The 22296-nt window shown below is 40.4% G+C and overlaps 1 protein-coding gene across 1 annotated transcript in view; it reads right to left on the bottom strand.

Annotated features, from left to right (window-relative positions):
* LOC306770446 (glutamate receptor ionotropic, kainate 5-like) overlaps positions 1–22296 on the bottom strand; it is a gene marked incomplete at its 3' end in the record, with an annotated part of 106436 nt that overhangs the window by 34682 nt on the left and 49458 nt on the right. Inside the window, exons 9-12 of the mRNA XM_079259301.1 lie at positions 17915–18019; positions 9392–9499; positions 9070–9273; positions 180–293 (exon numbers count right to left, since the gene is read on the bottom strand). Of these exons, the coding sequence (XP_079115427.1) occupies positions 180–293; positions 9070–9273; positions 9392–9499; positions 17915–18019 (531 nt within the window). The remainder of the gene's footprint in view (positions 1–179; positions 294–9069; positions 9274–9391; positions 9500–17914; positions 18020–22296) is intronic.

Genomic DNA, 22296 nt, shown 5'->3' with positions numbered 1-22296 from the left:
TACAAATGACTGAATTCATGAGAACGAATTTGACCTCTGAGTCCTAACTAGCATTAAAGAATCTAATGTTTCTTGGTCTTCGTTTGCACTGAAACTGATTTTTTCTTTTCTTTTCTTTCTTTTTTAGCGATGCAAAGAGCAAACAAAGAAAACCAGTGACAATGTAAAAGTAAGTTTACCAGATGGACGCGGTAGAGGATGCTGATCCCCAGAGTCATGAAGGGTTTGGAGAAATCAATCACCTTCTCTCTCTCAGAGGTGATGGTGAAGCCAGCGACTGCCAGATCTGCTTTCTACAGAAAGACGGAGACAAAGAGAGCAGATAACACTTTACCAACGGTAACTATTTCAAACCTACCAGAGCTAAGATGGCAATCAATGGAGAATGGAAACAAGATACTGTTACTGCGTTTAGACAGACAGATATATCAACAGAGTCGGAGGAGAAAAAGTGAGATGCTTTCAGGTCCACTGGTAGTGCGTGAGAAAACAAGGAGTCTTGGAAATGAAATAAATAAACAATAACAGAGGAGACAAAGGGAAGAGGAGGAGGAAGAGTAAAACCGGGATGCTGAAGAAGGTCAGTGGAGGTCTGAGAGAAAAAAAGATACATAACCAGCAGAGCACAAAGGTAGAAAGAAGGAGTCAAGTAGGGTCGGGTACATTAGAGAAAAAGCTGACATGTGGGTGAAAAATAGACACAGACGCAGTAATTGAACTGTAAGAGAAAAAGAAAACTTGGAAATGAATTTAAAATGAACTGAGTGATTAAACAAGACAAAGATTTTGTACTTTTGAGTCAACAACAAAAAATAAATGTCAATAAAATGCAAGCATTCAGAGATAGCCCTGCCTTTTCTCACTCTGCTCCTACTAATCTGTAATAAGTAGATGCAGCTCCTGTTAATTGCATTTGTGAATTGTAAAATGTTTTGGGAGGAATACAACAATGTCAGGAACACTGCATTTCTGATTTACATGCAAATGTTTTCTCCCGCCTCAGTGGTGTTTCATCATCACATCAAAGAATACGTTTTACAGTGATCTTTATTCATTTTATTTTTCATATTTCAGATAAAAGAGATCATTTGGCCATTAATCTGGGAAATGATATAAGGATTTATATAAATACAGTTATGTTAGTTTACATATTCAAACCATTTTTACTCCTAAAAAGTCGAACTTACATAATTGGGAATATAATAATATATTGCCAACATGCTACCAGTTTACAACGTTTCTCTGCTAGATAGATATAAGCTCATTCATTTTCTTAACCACTTAGTCCAATTTAGGGTCGCGGGGAAACTTGAGTCTATCCCAGCAATCACTGAACTATGACACCCTAGAGAGGGCACCATCCCAACAACCATTCATGCTCAAACTCACTCCTAGGGAAAATGTAGGGCAGCCAATCAACATAACATGAATGTTTTTGGATGGTGGGAGGAAGCCGGAACCTATGCATAGACAAGGAGAATGCGCAATCTCCCCACAGAAAGGTAAAGGTCACTGTTCGAAACTCCCTCCTGCCAAGGATTGAACCCTCGATCTTCTTGCCATGAGGCCACAGCACAAACCACAACCAGATTTTAGGCTGACTTCATATATCTTGACAATCTTTAGGTTTAGGATAAGCTTTGGTTGCAGATAAGGTGTTAATAAAACGTGACAACTTTTCTCAAATAGTGAACTTTTAAATCCAAAGTTGAACCAACTGCAGGTGAAAAAGAAGAAGGAAAACAGAAAATTGCAAGTGTCATCCAGGACAAATGTCAAACAGGGATTTCTTTTGAGTACGTCCATATATTTATGCATTTTCCACCACATTGTGATTCAGATCACCACATAATATTGGCCAACTTAGGCATATTAAACACTGACAACTTCATGTATCAAGGGTTACAGCCATTATGTATTAACATGTGTTTAGGACTTCATAAGGGATTTAGAGACGTCATAAAGGACATTAGGTCATGTTATGCTGAAAAACGAGTTCCATTTTGAGATATTTTGAGATATTTTGCTGAAGTTGTGAGACCTGCTGATACCATCCTAATATTGAAAGATTTGATTCCAGCTGTGAAACCAAAGCATGTGGATCTGTTGTTCATGAACATAATCGATAATAATTCTGTGCTTTTGATTATTATGCCTCCTGAGTTCCTCCCTTTGGAGGGTTTTCAGGCACATTCAACTAGGAGGAGAACCTGAGGCAGATTCAGAACTTGATGGAGAAATTGTATATCAATTCTGGTCTGGAAGAGGGAAGTTCTGGTGTCCCTCTTGGTCCTGTTGCCTCGGTGCCTTCATGTGTGATAATGGATGGATGGATGGATGGATGAATGGATGGATGGATGGATGGATGAATGGATGGATGGATAGATGGATGGATGATAAATACCGTCATCCATTGAGCAATGATTAATTTCCTCAGAAGTTGTTGGAATTTCAAGCTTCAGAAAATTCCTTTGAGTGATTACTTAAACTTGTTTCTGACAATCTGGAGTAATGAGCTGGATCAAGAACATATGATTGGAGTTCAACTCCTGCACTTCTCAGCCAGAGGGGCCACAATTAAAGGCAGCACGTTAGTTCCAAATGTTTAAACCACCTTTGTGGAAAATCTGGAGCTTTTAATGAAATATTGATTTTGATCATTTGTCATTGTTGAGGGTGAGGAGTTGCCACCAAATGCTTTACAAGTTTACAGTAAATTATTATCGTGGAGGTCCCAAGGGACAGTGAGGCACATTAAGTGCCTGATGAGAGCTTTTTGTCCTGGTTGGGTTTTATGGGTTGATCACGGAGCTTAAACTGGCTCTTTTTCAAGATCAAATACTTATATTTATGCTCTGCTCATCTCATACAGACATCAAATATCCCTGCAATCATATTCTGATTTTTTTTTTTAAAAAAAAGGAAAAAAACACTGCTAATCTCTTACGGTAGAGTGGTAATGAGTTGTACTGTACGAGCTGCAGGTTAGGAAGCAACTGCAGAACTGTATATATTATATTTTTCTTTTTTTTCGCTAAGGAAACAAACTGTTTACTCTTTTAAAAGGCTTGTTTGGCAACAGCACACACAGGATGGAGTTTTACATTTGAATGTGGACTTAACCTTGATGGGTAAACACAGTGGAGTGAAATTAAAGCTGAAAGATAATCTCATTAAGGTTCAAGTCCACAGAGTGGATCCATAGTAAAGCGACTATGTGGACCCCAGACACCTCTTTGCTCCTTAATTAACACTAAATTGATTAACAAGTACACACTTCTTAAATGGTTTTCACCCACTTTCATCAGACTTCCAGGCCTCATGGAAAACATATGTCTGTGTGCATTTGAGTTGAAAAATAACAGATCATGGCGGAAAATAACAGAAAAGACTGAGACCGTTTTCGTATTTTCATTTGCATAAAATGTAAATGCACATAAGAATTCTGTGGCGAAAGATAAAACGAGAGGATACCTGCTAGTTTGTTTGCGTGTGTGTGTTTCCTGGTGTGTGTGGGTTCATGCTGAGGAATCCCACAGTGTAATTGAAACAGCTCTGTATAATTAGTAAGGGGGAAAAAAAAAAGGCAGTTGATTAGCCTCTTAATGGCACGCCCATGTTCCCCATTTCCTCTAACAGACACACATTTACACACACACGCATACAGTCATCAGCCACAATCACCATTATCATCACCATTATCTGCCAGCTCTGGGCCTGTGTGTGTACATTTAACTATATTGGTGGGGTCTGAAATGCAGTCAATAATGTTTGAGGGACTTTGTGCTAGACCTCACCAATTAAATGGCTCTTTGAAGGTTAGGGTATGTTGTCATGGTGCTGTCAGAATGACAGGTTAAGGGTCAGGCTTTCAGTTATGATGGTTTAGGAGAGGATTTAGAGAAACATTATGTCATACAGGTTTCCTCATAACAGAGTGTATCGGTGCCCGTTATGAGCTAATAGATACAAAAGTAACTTAAGGTGCATTCACATCAGGATGGTCCACGAGACTTAGCCCAACTGGTGACTTGGTTCAGTTGGGGAGGTGCAACATTATTCAAGATTTCAGATTCATGCTGCACTTGTCAAACTAATCAGACCTTTTAAAAAACATGATTCATTCTCCACCAAAAGCAAGAAAATGTGGAGCTGCTTCAGGTTTTAGTGGTCTGTGTTGATCATATATCTGTTAGGATTTCAACTCTATTCTTGGACCTTATGCTCCCATCCACTCATTCAATTCAATTCAATTCAACTTTATTTGTATAGTGCCACTTCACAACAATGTTGTCACAGGGCATGAATCAACATACACATCATTTCGAGCCAATTCATACATATCCTATAATAGAAACCAACTGATTGCATCGAGTCATGACTTCGATCCAATCCCCCATCCTGAGCATGCACACGGCGACAGTGGAAGGAAAAAATTTCCCTAACAGGAAGAAAACCTTCGGCAGAACCCGGCTCAGGGAGGGCAGAACATCTGCCTCGACTGGTTGGGTGGAGACGACAGGAAAGACAGAACAACATGTACAATTGCACTTATACATATCTTATGGCCCGACGTGTGTGTGTTTTGGTTGTATTTACCAAAGACACCCTGTGCTGACCCCACAACGCACTTTGCTTCCTTCCGTTTGGTCTAAGTAAAGTGGACCAAGGCCTGTTTTTGTAGGTAGACCGAGCCCGCTACTTTGATCTGAATCAGAATTTGTGAGCATGTTTACAGTTTCCTGAATGAAGTGGACTTTCCAGCAAAAAGACAAGGGCTTGAATAAAAAAAGCTGGTGTGAATGTGCCCAAATATGTGAAACAGCTGTCCAGTTTTATGCCAACAGTTCGACAGATTGCATACGTTCATATCTCTATATGCACGTCTTGAGGAGCCCAACTTGTTCTCATTAAACACATAGAAATGTTTATGGAGTTTTCTATCTACAGCTGAAAGAGAAGCTGGCCTTAAGAAAACAAAACAAAAAAAAAAAAAAAAAAGCATAACACTAGTTAGATACAAAAAATCCTCCGCTGACGTCTCGTTTGGATCTGACAGCTGTCGGCCAGCCACAAAATCTAAAGTTTAACTGCACACAAGTGAACCAAACTTTAGCTAAATGGTAGACTGTGAAGCAGTTGTTTAGAAAGAAGGCTCAAGTGCTTCCCCCAAAGTAAAATGTTTTAACTCAGCTCCAAAAATACATTGAAATGAGCTAGTTTTATATCATACAATGTGAAACGTGGACTATCTTGACACAGACTGAGTCCTTTAGAACATTGTTAAAATACACACTGTGTGCAATTCCCACAGTTTATATCTACTGAAGATTAGTTTCAGCACAACATTGCAAACCATTTCAATCTGGTTTCTTGAAAATGTCAAGGAGTTTATATACTCCAATGGCCTCCACGATCACCAGGTCTCAGGCTGGTAGAGCACATTTAGGATGTGCAGCAATGTCTCTGCAAAGCTTTTAGAAATGCTTCCAAAACTTTGCTGAATCTATGTCTGAAAGAATTAAGGCAGGTATCATGGCAAAATGGGGTCAAACCTGGTACTAACAAGGTGTACCAGGTGTTGCTGGTAAGAGTATAACTGTTCTAATCATGACTGCTTTTACACTAAACATTTGCAGATGACAAAGCCGTGAAAAGTAAAGCAACCTCACAACCTGCAGAGCTTAATGTATCTGCAGCTGATAGTCAGTGCAGCAGACCTGCAGAGGTCTAATGGAGTCCGTGTTTTAACAGGTCAGAGTCATGTTGGGGGAAACAGTATGTGTATAATATTGTTACCAGCTGAGGGGTGAACATGATTAAACTCTAAAGTCAAACCAGTTTTGCTCGGCATGTTCTTACCCTGAACATTTTTTTTTTCTTTTAAAGTTGTTGTGCTGGAGTTTGAAACCATTTGAAATCCTAAAATCTAACTAGATCCTCACTAAATTTACAGTACAAGAGAGGGAACAAAAGTTTTAACCCTCGAAAAAGTTTCCTTAATTTATGTAAATAAGCTCATATTACGAGGGTGCCTGTTTTATAAGTGTAATACTAAAAAAATGGTCTTTTAAAAGCACAAATACCAGTTCTCTCTCTCTCACACACACACAAACTACACACACACAGTTGTTTTTCCTAATCAGTTTTACTTCCTTTTGCCGTTTTCATCGCAGGCTATTCTCTGCTTTAGTTAGACTCAACTTGACTTAAAATGAGCCACTTTTGCTGAGAAAACAACTAACGGGGGAAATTGGGCTTCTTAATACGTTCTCAGCATCTCTGTGTCTGCGCTGCTCAGGGCCGAGCATCTTTCTAACGCTCCAATACTTGTATAATTGGCTGACGCTCGTGTTGCAGTTAAGGGCACAGTCGCTGTCAGAGGCTCAAAGCCCACGCCTTGCACCCCTCACCTCCGCCTGTTGCCATAACAACTAATGCAGAAGCAATGTTGGAAAAATCAATGAGGGATCCTGGTGTTGGTGTGTGTGTGTGTGTTATTGTTCAGCCAGATTCGATTTGTTGCTTTTGAATAAGAAATATTGTCTGTAGGGGTCACATATGAACATGATAAAGCCTGTATGGCAATGAACATAATTTCTCCCGTCTTTTGCCTTTTCTGTCGCATGGCTTTTTGGCTTCTTTGTTACATAGACACAATGATAGGTGGCCACATTATCCTGAGGTATTCATCTCTGCTTAAATTGTAGTGGTTTGAAATTAAAGCCCAGTTTATTCCAGCTGATCTTCAGCAAAAGCTGAGGTACTTACAATTTTAGATGTTTTTTTTTTTTTTTTTTTTTTTTAAAGTGAACATCTTCTTTATGGTTGCGGTTTTATTGAGCAAAGCCATGTGTTCCTTACTGATTGACCCTGAAAATATCTTGGGAATGAAATTCCAGGCAGCAATCAGTAAATGAACAACAGGTGTCGAGCCAAGGAGGGATTTTTCCTCTCTCTCTCTTTTTAAAAGCAGGACTGACAAAAGGCTGGGAGAAGGCATCTGCCCGAGAGAATGGAGCAGCAGGCGACATGAGAGAACTGCCAAACAGAATGAAGAGCAGAAGGAAGACCGGTCCAAAGGGAACGAAGAGGTGGTCGAGGATAGATTAATGATGAAGTGAATCCAAAAAGAGCTGAATGGACTGAAGCAGCAAATGACGTAAACAAGCCAACTGGACTAGAACTACTGGTGGATGTGCTGAGGATCTAGTGTGAAAAAATATCCACGATTCATGAATTTAATTCCCAATCTGACCTTGTTTAAGGTTTGTAAAATTTTTCTGATCAGTCATTTTTGTATTGTTAATTTGTTTGTTTCTGCTCATCTTATACTCCGAGTTTTCCATAACTGATTGTTTTGTCACTGCCTTTCACAATACTTGTCTACACCTTTGGTCACAGTAGAGGGCCATTTTGCAAATGCAGATTTTTCTACTTATTTGCACTTTTTGGTCACAGTTTTGAGGCAAAAAAAAAACCACTTGTTGCATGCCCATGCATCCCCTTTTTGCTTGTCCTCATGAAGGGGGTCATCACAGTGACTCACTGGCTGCTAACTACTGAGCAGACAGAGAACCCCCGTTTGCACGTGTTTTTACGCCAGACGCCCCTCCTGACGCAACTGTGTGCATTTATCCAGGCTTGGGATCGGCCCATAGAGGCTGCAGAGAAGTGAAGCAGGACTCGATCCACCAACCTTCGAATCACAGTACACCTGACTCCACCTGAGGTGTGGCACCCGTGCATATATCCCACAATCAGCTTTACAGATATCCTGACAGAATGATTGGTGGTTTGGGCTTACAGTATTACATTTTGTCCTTTTCTTTTGTGTTTAACTTTAATTTATGCTTAATTTCTTAATTTTTCAAATCCTCCGTAAAAAACTCTGAATCACCTTGCTGTTTAATTGTGCTATGCAAAAGAATTTCCTTTTTATTTGTGTTACTTGCATCATGTGCCAGTTCCTTTGCCATAATTGCGGTCATGCTAATCCTGTTAACTGGATTTTTTTTTTTTTTTTTTTTTTTTACATGTTTGCATATAAATAGTAGTTGACTATTCTGAAGAGCTAAGACATCACAATGTATCGTGGAAGACACTGCAACATAAAAGAATAAGTCTTGTAAGCCTTCGGATTTGCCATGACTTCAGAGTCAAGGGCAAGTTTGTCGCCTTTTGGTTCGACATGCTCATGAATGTGTTTAGGCACATCCTGGAAATCCTGTCTTAGCTGAGTAGTGAAAGCTCTCCAAACCTCCTCCTGTGATTGGGTTAATATTTCTACATTTCTACAAGTTTCTCACCAGATAATTTCAACTCTACGTTGAGCCACTCTAACATAGGTTTTGAAAGCATGACATTAATGACTATGGCTACTATGGCAGTTATGTTAAGTGCTGGGGGACTGAAGTAATTGGGGGATTGAAGTGACGGAAGTAATCGAGCCAGTAAATTCTTCCCAAAACAACTTGAAATAAATGATTTTCTTGGAGAACTTTCTTCTGCCCGGTTTTCAGAATTTGGATATGGTTTGCCTAGTTTCATGGCTATCTTGGATTACTGAAAGGTGAAGCGTTTAACACAGCCAAGAGCTACTGACAGAAAACATCTAATTAAAAACCGTTTCTATTTGTATTTAACCACTTCACAAAAAAGTTTTTTTTTTATGTAGAACTGAGTTGTCTACCACCATTTCTACTACAGTGTTTGTCGATGACAAGTTCCATCCATTTACACCAATACTAGAGATTTGTAGTAATTTCAACTTCCATCTTCACTACTTGATGTCAGTAATTCTTAAACATTGCACCATTTTAAGCTTGAATACATTTAAACAGCACAAGCATGAACCTTCAGGTATCCTGGTAAAAACTTTGCTAGATTAAGGAAAAATCTTTTTTTTTCTAAAGAATTTTACTGAATGATCTCAAACCTTCAACTTTACTATTGAATTGAAAGTCTAATAGCAGCCCTTTAAGAGTCAGACAGCTACTGACGAACAGTGTGAAGTTGGAACAGAGATGGCCGTTGATAGAAATCCCTGAAATGACCTTCTCTACTCACCCTGTTGATCAGCTCTCCTACCATTCCCGTCCAGCTGCCATTGGGCTCCGGCGCTCCGTAAAGGCCATCGTCCACCAGCTTGATCTTGAAGGAGAACTTTAGTATGTCTGCCAGCTCTCTTAACATGTCCACACAGAAACCCTCATACTGTTCGTTTCCCTGGAAGTCCTGGTAGTTGGACTTTCGCATCACATACGGGTTTTCCTGTCAGAAGAAGACATGACAGTACAATGGTGCTTTATTTAATGGATTGAAAAAAAAAACAATTATCTGGTTGTCTATCTGACTTTTCGGTTTCTTTTTAATTGTGCATGCATGTTACCAGTATCGTGGTGACGATTAGCGACTTGTTTGCTAGCGTCTCGGATGCATTCAGGTCCAGGGAAGTTGAGTTCATGGCCAAAGTGTTGTTGGAATACCAAGTGCCAATCTGTGGAAAAGAACGAGGAAAATATAAGTTGCTGGAAAGAGAAGAGGCAGTGATTAGCACCATGTGCATTTATTTGTTTTTCAAAGGAGAAGTTTTTGTAGAACTGAAAAAAAAAAAAGTCATCATTCATTTTCTAAACTGCTTAATCCAATTCAGGCTTGCAGGGAAGCTGCAGCCTATCCCAGCTGGCTTTGGGTGAAAGACAGGGTACACCCTGGACAGCTTGCCAGTCCATTGCAGGGCCACACAGAGACAAACAACCACTCATGCTCACTCCTATGGGCAATTTGGAGTAACCAATTAACCTAGCGTGCATGTCTTTGGATGGTGGGAGGAAGCTGGAGTACCTGGGAAGAACCATGGGGAGAACATGCAAACTCCACACAGAAGGGCCACTGACCAAACCTTGCCCCAGCCAAGGATTGAACCAATGACCTTCTTGCTGTGAGGCCACAGTGCTAACCACTATGCCACCATGCAGCACTAAATGAATGTTTTCCCATATTAAAATACATACAGCCATTTTTTTAGGACATACACTAATGTCCTGTCTAGTCTATAATGCATTAAGCACTTGATTAAAATACTTTTTTGCCACCTTTAATCAATAATTTTGTAACTGGTTTTTGTATGGTGCAAGTTTGTGCACAATGTGGACAAACTGCTTATGTCGAAATAAATATTGCATAAAACTGGGGTAAAAAATTATTTAGAAGCATGCTACCACCATTTTAAAAAATATTTACCTCAGGAAAATCAATTACTTTCAGTCTGTGGATGTAATAAATCTGTATATGGTTCATTTCTGGGCTTGGCAAAACTTTATTTTTAAAAAGAGGCAGCAAAAGTTGCTAGTTTAACCCAACCTGAACTCATGGGCCTGCATGCTCCTCAGACACTACTTTTGAAAAGAGACAGATCCCATTTCTTGAACGAGAGAGTGAGATTGCCGTATGATTTGAAATGTTTTTCTTTCTTTTTTTTCACTTTTTGATGTGAAAAATTGTCTCAAACAGTGAAGGTAGAAAGAAAAGACAAGTGGGAGGAGATGAAGAGAAGAGTCAGAGTCAAAGATCACAGACAAAGTAAAAGAGAGGTGAAGGTTTCACAAAAAGAAAAAAAAAACTGCTGAAAAAACAGATGAGTGTGTTATGAGAACAGACTGGAAGCTGAATAATACTCCCAGCAGAATCAATGACTAAGTCAATGACGTATGGATCCGGCTCCTTTTGTCTCATTCAACAGGTTAAATGAGGACAAACATCTGTGCCAAAGCAAATAAGCTCTTATTTGTTGACTCCACATCAGCGTTGATACATTTTCTGAAATTATGAACTTTTTATCACTTTTCAAGCGTAATCACATCACATCCTTCATGACTTTAAGTCTTCGTATTTTTTTTTTTTTTTTTTTAATGAATCTCCCCTCAAGGCCACTGAGACCTTATTTTGAGAGGATTCCTGATTAAATGGATGGAAAAATCCTGCCAGCAGTATGATAAAGGTTTGCAATACATTTTTTTTTTTTTTTTTAATTTTTTGTTTGAATGTTTTTTTATTACATAAATATATCTTCTTTTATTCATCACCCCTGTTCTTACCTGTTCTGCTGTTTCTAGATAAGGTACTGTTATCTCATTGCTGGATGTTTTGCCTGTCCCTCCTGGTCAGTCTTGGGAAGAATTACTGCCCTGATTTATGATTTTGTTTAAAAAATCATTTATTTAAAATGTTTATGGCCAACACTTCTCCTAATATTATAGTATAGTTGTAAAACTAGAATTGGCTTGGGAAGACGAGACAGAATTATCTCTGGATGATGATTGGTGCGAGGTCATACCAGCTCCATCTGAACACATCTTACTTTTAGACAATTAAAGTTTTTGTAGACTGTGTTGACAGTTTCCATGGTCACGGACACAGCGCGATGACGTGGCGGCTGTGACGTGACATCTTCAGTTCAGTGTGTGTTAAGGGCTAATAAAGGCTAACGAGTGTTACACCATCACGGCCTGTTATCTCCTTGTTCCACACACATCTACATGGTGTCAGAAGTGAACCATTTGTAACCCAAGATGGCGCAAGGACTCCGCCGAATTGACCCGCTCGTCTTTAACGAGGATATCGCTCACAACTGGGAGAAATTCAAGCGAGAATGGCACGTCTATAGCAACGCCGGGCTATCAACGGCTAGTAAAAAGGTACAAGCCTATACGTTTCTCAACCTCGCCGGTCCAGAAGCGCTGGATAAATTCGACACGTTTGATTTTGCTGACGGTGAAGATCGTGAGGATCCAGCCGTCCTAATAAGGAAATTTGAAGAATTATGCTTGCCAGTAAAGAATGTGATCATGGATAGACATGCATTCAACACAACTAACCAGAAGCAACACGAGTCAATCCAGTCCTACATTTCCACGCTGAAAGTCATGGCCAAGAAATGTGAGTTTGGGGTGCTGCATGATGAACTGATTAGGGACCGTTTGGTCTGTGGTATTCACAGTGACACCGTCCGTGCACAACTCTTGAAAGAAAAGCAACTGACACTGACCTCTGCCATTGAGATCTGCATGCTGCATGAACAGTCGGAAAAGGGCAACAGAGAACTGAGGAGGGAAGCAGACGTGTGCACAATTCAATTTAATCCATGCACAAACTGCGGCGGACAACATGCACCTGACCGTAATAAGTGTCCAGCCTTCAACAAACGCTGTAACACATGTGGAAAGATGAACCACTTCTCTAGATGCTGCAGATCAGGCAAACCATCTACCACCAACAGATCTGGACAGGCTCCGCCCCACACCACGAGCAGGGGCAGATACTCAAATGTGAATGAACTTACCATGCAGCCAACACCAGAGCCAACAGAGGTGTTTCTCTGTGAGACTATAGAAATGTTCTACTGTGAGAGCATAGACAAGCCAGAGGATGTGAATGCGCTGGATGAAAGATTTGCTGAACTGTCCGCATGCAATACTGGTGAACGACTGACTGTAAAGATTGACACTGGGGCCAAATGCAATGTGATATCTAGAACTCTGCTACAGTGCATCGACCCTACTGCTCACATCAATTTTAGCAAAAAAGCTAATCTTGTAGCTTATGGAGGTCATGTGATCCAAACTCTTGGTGCAGCGGATGTGAACTTTGAACGTGGCATATTGCGGTTCCAAGTTGTGGACAGAGATGTCAAGCCGCTACTGGGTCTCAGAGACAGTGTTAGGCTTGGCTATGTCACTTTTGGATCGGAAGTGCATGCTGTCATCCGGCAAGAGGCACCGGAGCTAACAGAATACAAAGACCTCTTTGATACCAGCACCATTGGCAAGCTGCCTGTGGTGTACCACATGCGTCTGGATGACACTGTCCTGCCCACTGTATGCGCTCCAAGGCGGGTGCCGTTGGCCATGAAGGACAAAATTGTATCAGAGCTGCATAGAATGACTGAGCTGGGAGTCATCACCCCGGTTCAGGAGCCCACTGACTGGGTTTCTGCCATGGTGGCCGCGAGCAAGAAAGATGGTAGCATTAGGATATGCATTGACCCCATCAACCTCAACAAAGCCCTCCTCAGACCTCATCACCCACTTAAAACGGTGGAGGAAGTCATCGCTGACATGCCAGATGCCAAGATGTTCAGCATCCTGGATGCTAAGTGTGGCTTCTGGCAGGTGCCGCTCAGCAAACAGTCCTCTAAACTCACCACCTTCATGACTCCTGTGGGCCGCTATGCCTTCCTACGAATGCCCTATGGCATCACCACGGGGAGTGAGGTTTTCCAGAGCTGCATGGAGCAGCTCTTCAACGGCCTGCCATGCGCAATTGTGATCGATGACATTTTGGTGTGGGGCCGCACAAGAGAGGAACATGACCTGCGTCTCCGTCAAGTCATGGACAGAATACGAGCTGTCAACCTCAAGCTGAACCCTGAAAAGTGCTGCTTCAGGGTTACGGAGGTTTCTTATGTTGGCCACCTGCTCACCGACCAAGGGGTCAAACCTGACCCCGCCAAGACTGCTGCTGTCCGCCTCATTCCCCCACCAGAGGACAAACGTGGCCTGCAGAGATTCTTGGGCATGACCAACTACTTGGCCAAGTTCATACCAGGCTACAGTGAGATCACTGCACCCCTGCGCGAGCTGCTTCGTCAGGACGTGGACTGGTGCTGGCTTGAGATCCACGGAATAGCATTCACTAAACTCAAAGAGCTCATCGCTGGCCCCCAGGTGCTGCGGTATTTTGATGTGCACCAACCAGTTGTGCTGTCAGCTGACGCCTCACAGCATGGATTAGGCGCTGTCTGTCTCCAGAACGGCAGGCCAGTGGCTTTTGCTTCAAGGGCCCTCACAGACACTGAATCACGCTATGCTCAAATTGAAAAGGAGCTCCTGGCCCTTGTCTATGCCTGCACGAAATTCCATCACTATATTTATGGGCGAGTTGTGACCGTTGAAACTGACCATCAGCCGCTCACCACCATACTGAAAAAGCCACTCCACACGGCCTCTGCACGCATCCAAAGGATGATGCTCCGCCTACAGCGCTACAATCTCAATGTCGTCTACAAGAGGGGCAGAGAGCTCTACGTCGCTGATGCTCTCTCCCGTGCACATCTGCCCTCCACCGACCAGGCTGATGACAGGGACGAGTATGAGGTAATGGTAGTGGATGTCCTCTCCTCGTTCAGGGTTGAGGAACTGAAGCGTGAGACATTAGCTGATCCCTTGTGTCGCCGCCTCTCAGAGACTGTTGCTGCTGGCTGGCTCGACACATTTAGGGAGGTGCCACACGACCTAAGACCATTCTACGCCATGAGAGAGGAACTCACGACCGATGGTGGCTTGCTGTTCCGCGGACAGCGATTCATAATCCCACACTCTCTGCAGCGTTATTATGTGCAACAGCTGCATCAGGGCCACCCCGGTCTTGAGGCCACAAAGCGCAGGGCCAGGGAGACCATGTTCTGGCCCACAATCTACGCCGACATTGACAAGGAAGTTTCTCGGTGTGCCCCCTGCAATGCTCTCAAGCCGCACCAGCCTAAGGAGCCCCTCCGACCACATGACATACCTGACCTACCATGGTCTCTCACTGCGGCAGACATCTTTGAGTGGGGGGGACGGGAGCATCTCGTACTGGTTGACTCTTATTCTGGCTGGTTCGAAATAGACCAGCTCCCGGGCACAACGAGTGCTACACTAATAGCGAAGTTTAAGCGTCACTTTGCTACTCATGGCGTGCCACTGCAACTCATGACAGACAATGCTGCTTATTTCACGAGTAGGGAGTTCCAGCAGTTTGCTCGCAAGTGGGACTTCCGCCATGTCACCAGCAGTCCCTTCTACCCCCAGTCCAATGGGCTTGCTGAGAGGGCTGTGCGCTCAGCTAAACATCTGCTGGAGAAGTGTGCACGAGACAAAACAGACATAGATGCAGCTCTACTCAGCCTGCGCAACATGCCCAGGGACGGACTGCCGTCTCCAGCTCAGTGTTTGTTCTCTCGACGCACAAGGGCATTCATCCCCATGACCACAAGCATGTACTCGCCTAAAGTGGAGACGCAGGTTAAGGCTGCCCTGGCTCGGGCAGGTTGTAAACGGAAAGCTTATTATGACAGATCTGCCAGGCCGTTGGTTCCATTGCATGCTGGGCAGACAGTGAGAATGCAGACTCCTAGGGGATATGACAGGCTGGCGACTGTGTTGGGACCTGGGTCACAACCCAACAGTTACCAAGTCAAGGCTGGGGATGCGACATACGTCAGAAACAGGCGTCACCTTCTCCAAACACCTGAGACATATGTCCCTGACGCCACGGCGGATGACCTACCTGTTCTTGCTGCTGTCGCGCCTCCGCCGAGCCCCCAACGTGTCACTGTGGGACCGGCCGTGTCGCAGACACATGGGCCTGTGACTGTTACCCGCTCAGGCAGAGTGTCCAGGCCAAACTCTCTCTATGAGGACTTTGTGACGGACTACCTCTGTGCCTCTCAAGTACATTGACATTGCCCCGTCTCACTTCTGATGTTGCAGTCTGTTCCTGCTGTGTGGCCTGTTGGCCATTGCTTATACATATATCTGTGTCTATGTTTAAAAAAAAAAAAAAAAAAAAAAAAAAAAAGACAAAAAAAAAACGAAAACAGACAGGGTATGCTGGGATACGTGGGGTTTTATGTTTGCATGTGGTATCCAACATGTCTATTTTTACAGTGTTCACAAAGTGTCTTCTTCACTAAGAGAGGCATGTGAATTTAAGAAGGGGGATGTAGACTGTGTTGACAGTTTCCATGGTCACGGACACAGCGCGATGACGTGGCGGCTGTGACATGACATCTTCAGTTCAGTGTGTGTTAAGGGCTAATAAAGGCTAACGAGTGTTACACCATCACGGCCTGTTATCTCCTTGTTCCACACACATCTACAGTTTTTTTTTTTTTTTTAAAGAATTCACTAAACCCAACTCAACTGTTTCAAACTTTCCCAACATTACTGACTGCTGTGATAAAAGTTGTGCCTCTCATTTCCGTTCTGTATTATAGTTGTTTCAAGGTTTGTGGTAGAGATATGGTTATAAAATGTTAAAAATACTTCATATACATTTACAACCCTCTTCCATAATAATACAAACAATTTTCATTTTTAACAGCTGGATTTTCTTTCATTTACTGCACTAGAAAAGCAACATGTATTAGTTATTAAACATCTTTAAACTCTTGCTTTTTATGATTTATTTATATACTTTTTATTTTTCTACATTGTTAATATCAACTTTTTTTACCTGAAAGATTTTCTAACATAAACAAATGAACTAATTCACTTTCTTCACAACTGGGTTGCTGGTTTGATCCTTGGCTGGGGCGAGGTTTGGTCAGTGGGCTTTCTGTGGGGAATTTGCATGTTCTCTCCATTTATGCGTGGCTTCTCTCCGGGTTCTCCTGCTTCCTCCCACCGTCCAAAGACATGCATGTTAGGTTAATTGTTTACTCTAAATTGCCTATAAGAGTGAGCGTGAGTGGTTGTTTGTCTTTGTATGGCCCTGCGATGGAGTGGCGAGCAGTCCAGTGTGTACCCTGCCTTTCGCCCAAACCCAGCTGGGTTAGGTTTCAGCTTCCCCTCGACCCTGAATTGGATTAAATGGTTTAGAAAATAAATGAATGAATGAATGAATGATGGACGTCACAACTGACGTCAGAAAGTTGATACAACTGTAATAGAACAAACTTTTGATTTCATGACTTTTGTGGTAATGTCCTAGATATAACAGTAAAAGGTTAAATTTTTATATTTCTTTGGAGATTCTATATTCAATACTTTGCTATTGTCATAACAAAGCAGTTATAAAGAACAAGATGTCTTTACTGTATCTTCTATTTTTTTTTTCATTAGAATATGAATGTTTTTGAGAGTCTGCTCATGAAACGACAAACAATAGCAGGTAAGAAAGCTGTTCTCAAGATATATTTCAGAGGATAAGAATAAACATCAAACCTTATTTTGGAAGTACAATAACAATGATGAGAGAAGATTAAAATATCTGCTATTTTATACCAAAATGTTAACACTAAAAATCAGAATATTTACTGCAAAATGCTTTTATTCTTATCTTTATAAAAATGTGACTACATCCGAATAGCCTTGACATACTTTCCACTCTCTATTAATGCAATATCATTTATGATTTTTTTTTTTTATGATTTTGCTCTTTGTTGTTGTATTTTATGCTTTTTTACACTATCTGTTTATGTTTTATGTAAACCACTTTGAATCGTCTCGTACATGAAAAGTGCTGTAGAAATAAACTTGCCTTAATCAGCTCAACCCAGCATTTAGTAAATAGCAAAAACTAAATAAACAAATTAAACTGCTGCATTACTATTATCAGTTATAATTATTATCAACTGTCCAAAAAGGAAAGTGTCTCATATTCTGAGGAGCAGAAATGGAAGGTTTGAACTTTGATGCAAATGGCTGCTTTGTGATTGATATTTTTCAATCTAGTTGTGCAAGAAGAAATGTCCAAAAGTTTAAATAAACAGGATAAAAAAAAACTCTAAGGTTACTACTTTATGGTTAGAGGATGGAGTAAATCAACAGGGAATTATTGTTAACTTAAAACTCTGAGCACACGTGACAGACTGTCTGCTTGCATTGATTGTATCGACAACCCAACAAGAGAAATTGTAACTCCAAAGTCTAGCTGTCAAACTCAGCTCCCTGCAGGAGTCACGAAATTCCCAGTTTAAATGCTCTGACATGACCAGCAGTTAGGTCTTCACGTTGACTCGTTCCTGCACTTTACATGCAAACCTCTTGCTGGTTCACACAGATCAAATTAATATCCAATCTGGAACAAATTAAGACTAATTTAATCTCTGGTCTGTCAGACTCCTGCTTGACCCTGATTGTCCTCAGACCTCTTTGTGGCCTGCAGGGTGTTTCTCCAAGATCGTCAGGGTGTAATTGGTCCTCTGTCCTTTGCTGTTGAACTCAATGTGACCCGTCAGACCGTCGTACTCCACCTGATGAGAAATAGAATGAAAACCTGTTAGCAGGTAAACAGGTAAATTAAAACCTTTTGGAGACAAACTAAAAATCCCAAAGGCCTTTTCTGTGCCTCTGCATCAGAGTCAGAGCAATTCTAAATAACTGAAGCCTAAATATATCATAAGATGGTCTGGGTATCTGAGAATAACCAAGATTTATTTGTAAACCCAAAACAAGAAAACTCCAAATCAGAGAAATTTCAGTTTTGTGTCAGATGACAGTAATAATGCTGATTACAGCTCCACATCTGACAGTCTGAAATAAGGCACCAATGAATGTGAATGTACTGGCACTGTATATTACACAAACATTTGATTCTTGGAGTCACCATCCTTATTATTCATTTTCATCCAGTTGCAAAGCAAATGTAAAGCTGACATCTTGGAATATGGAAGAACTTGTAAATATCATATAAACAAACAGGCTTTATTTTTTCAGTGTGGTGCTATCATAACACAACGGTAAAACGTGTCAATGTTCAAACTTTGATTCTTTCAACTACTTTTTTCATATTGAATCATTTTTAACTGAATGTAAAAAACATGAAATAAAATGTGACTGGCATGCAGGAAGTGATAACTAATCCAGACAGAATCTGCTAGCTGTTCAGGCTGTTGCAGCCTCGTATTCTAGCCTAATGAGCTGCACACACACGTCCCCAGCAGCTACTGATGACACAGTTATTGGCACAAATTCAAGTATGAAAGTCAAATTTCTCTGAGAACAGAAACAAAACAGAAAAAAGGTGAAGAGTTATCTTGTTAGTTTTTATGTTGGGAAATTTACCAAAAATATGTGACTGATTTGGTGCAAATCAGAAGCAAAAGTTGTAATTTTCCCTCTTTTAATGCTGCAGTTCGTGAAATCTGTCATAAAGTTGACATAAACCCTTCCCCCGAAAAAGAATAGAAAAAAAAAATAAAAAAAAATAAAAAATATATATATATATATATATATATATATATATATATATATATATATATATATATATATATATATATATGAAAGTGTAGAGCTGTCATCCTCATAAAAAAAAGTTGGGGCCTAATCTCATTGTAACATGATGGTTTATTGTAAAAACTTGATACTATCACGTTATAACGTGATAATTTTATTATAAAAACATATAACCACTTGAACACTGGAGTGATTATATCTCTCGGCTGGCCTGGGAACTTCTTGAAAATGCCAGGCTGTCCCGACCCCGGAGAAGTGGTAGAAGAGGGATGGATGGATGGCACTTGAATGCAGCTAACATAATATCGTTTGTATTCATAGCGATTCATAGCTTGCCATGTCAAGAGGACTAGACTTATTCTTCCTTCTGTACAGACCCTTTTAAAACTGTTCTTAAAGTAAGCATACTTATTACAATGTCATCCAACGTGTTCCAAAGCTGCAAAATTTCACAATGTCTCAACCAAAGTATGAAGAAAAACTCCATCAAGTCTTGTAAATGAGCCATTTGTGATCTCCTATCCACCCCGCACACAATTTCCTCATCTAACATTGAAAATTATATAAGTTTCATATTTCTACACTAAAACTATCAACATAATAAGGCCCAAATATTATTTTTTATTAGGATGACAACTCTACCTATTTACATTAGGTTTACTAAACATATAATATATTGTCTTTAAAAGAATAACATAAGTTTTTGTTAATTGAAATGCATGATAAAAATTAAACATAAAATTATAAATAAATAAAATTTAAAAAACAAAACAAGACAAAATGACCCCTGAATCTGCACAACACATCCCACAAGAATTAGAAAATGGCTCAGATACAGCAGCATTTAAAATATTTATGGTAATATCAGCCATCGTGTCCTTGGCAAGACACGTCACCTTCTTTGCCTCCGGTGTCGGCATCCCTGGTGTATGAATGTTCGGTGTTAGTCAGATTAGCTTCCACGTTTCCGCTAGTCTGCCCCAGGGCAGCCGTGGTTACGCATGTAGCTTATCATTGCTAAGTATGAATGAGGAATGAATGAATAATGAATACAATGCAAAGTGCTTTGAGTGCCTTTAAAATTGCTTATGAACCTAATTAATTATTATTATTTAGTTTATACAATCGCTGCAATGTCAAAATCTTCTTTCTAACAGAGACTAAATCTATACCGGACAGCAGCGACTGATCCCAACAAGGTTGTTTTACTCAAAGCTGCATCTTAACTGATAAAAATCCATTTCGCTATGACGGTGCTGAACTGAAACTCTTTAAGAAGAACAAAGAAGGCTTGTTAGATGCTCTGAACTTTGTTAACCTGTTGACAGACTTGTTAAGCAACCCACACTTTAAGTTGCATCAGAAAGAGTCGCTGCAGCTCCCTGACATTAAAATGTTCCGGTCTGCCGGCACAAAAGCATGCAACACTGACTTATATAGACGCTTCTGGATGTAAAACTAGCAGAGAAATATGAATATTTCAATGACTGCACTAAACAGCACATGTTTACAACAGCTCAATCAGAGGCTTTGAACTGTTTTTAGTTTAACCTGAGACATAAAAGATATTGATTCAGAGATGCGGGGGAAGAAAACAGGGATGAAAAGATGAACACATAAACATAAAAATTCATGATGGAAATAGAAACCGAGAAAACAGACACTTCATCAGATCTGTGACAGAGCTGCTGGAATGTGTGTTTGCAAAATTGTGCAAATAAGTAAGAGACCTGTGTGGTACATGCGCAGCCGAGCGTGCATTTTGTCCCCGCGTTCGTGTGAGTTACGTGTAATCGAGTGCATGTACAGTATGAATGAGTGCGCGTGTGCATGACTCGAGATGAATTACATCCCAAAAACAGTGGAGCGAGAGAGACAGAGAGAGGGAGAGAAGTCCCTGGTCGCTGCCAAGCACAGTGCAGGGATGATGAAGTGATGCACTGCGAGCTACAAAAACAACATGGAGGGAGAGGCATCATCAGCGGATGGGAAAAACAAGAAGTGGCAGACGGATACAAACAGGGGAAAAGAGGGATGAGAATAAATCAAATAAATATGAAAATAAAAGGAGGACAAAAGGGAGAGATGCCACTGAGATAAATCTAAAAAGAAGGTAAAAATCCCCCTCCCTCCTCGCATCTGTTGAATCTTATCATCAATTCTGTGCTGAGCTGCAGACATAACAGCTCATTATGTTGAAACCAACAAGTCCTCCAACACTAAAAAAAAAAAAAAAAAAAAAGTCCAGGACTATGAAGCAGGAACATTACATTTCTTTTTTGACATAAAAGAGAGTTGCAAAGTAAGAAAAGTTGAAAAAAATACAAACACATATATTAGCAAGATACACAAAACTCAAGGAAAATGATCATACATGTATTTTACCATGAATTTCTTAGTATCCAGTCCTAAATATGTCCTCAACCCTTAAACCCTCCTCATTTTTCCCTTCTTATAAAATGTAATTTACTATAACAATATGCTTGTTTAGGACTGGATTTTGCTCAGACTCATCACTGTCTTTAACTAAACATCATAGAGACATCTTTGGAAAAGGCTGAAAACTGTTACATATACATATTATTATTATTGTAAAGTAAAAACATAAAATGTGTGAGTTGAACTTTGTTCTTTTGTTGTAGTCCTGCAGTAAGGCTCATCTCTAACATCAAGGAACATCAAGTATGTGATCACTTAAAGGTGGAGTATGTAAGATTTTCAATATTTTCAAAATAAATTAGCTAATAAAATAACTACAAATATAATTAGAAAGTTTTTAAACATGCAGGTTCCAGTCTGTCCATATTTGATGCGTTATTAAATTACAAGTTTAATTAATGACAAATAACAAAAAGCATTTTTTTTTCTACTGGTAGGCAAACATTTAAGAAGGGTCTTTGTCATTAACTAAACTTGTAATTTAATAGCACATCAAATATGGACAGACTGGAACCTACATGTTTAAAAAAAACTATCTAATTATGATTGTAGTTATTTTATTTAGTTAATTTATTTTGAAAATATTAAAAATCTTACATACTCCACCTTTAAATGTTGTGCATTTATGTAACCTGCACTCAGTGGTCAGTTTATTACATCCACCTTGCCAGGACCAGGTTGGATGGGCTGTCCATCCATAATGATGGACACCGTTCCAGCACATCTCAGAGGCATAACGTTAGATTGAAATCTGTGGAGGCAACTGGAGCTCAGTGAACTAAGTTTCATGTTAAAAACAAAACAGTTTGAGGTAATTTGAACTTTATGACATGGTGCTGGAAGCAGCCATTACAAT

This window comes from Telmatherina bonti (assembly GCF_933228915.1).
Source record: "Telmatherina bonti genome assembly, chromosome: 19".
Lineage (NCBI taxonomy): Eukaryota > Metazoa > Chordata > Actinopteri > Atheriniformes > Telmatherinidae > Telmatherina > Telmatherina bonti.
Note: the sequence above shows the minus strand (reverse complement) of the source record. Positions and strands in the feature narration are given on the sequence as shown.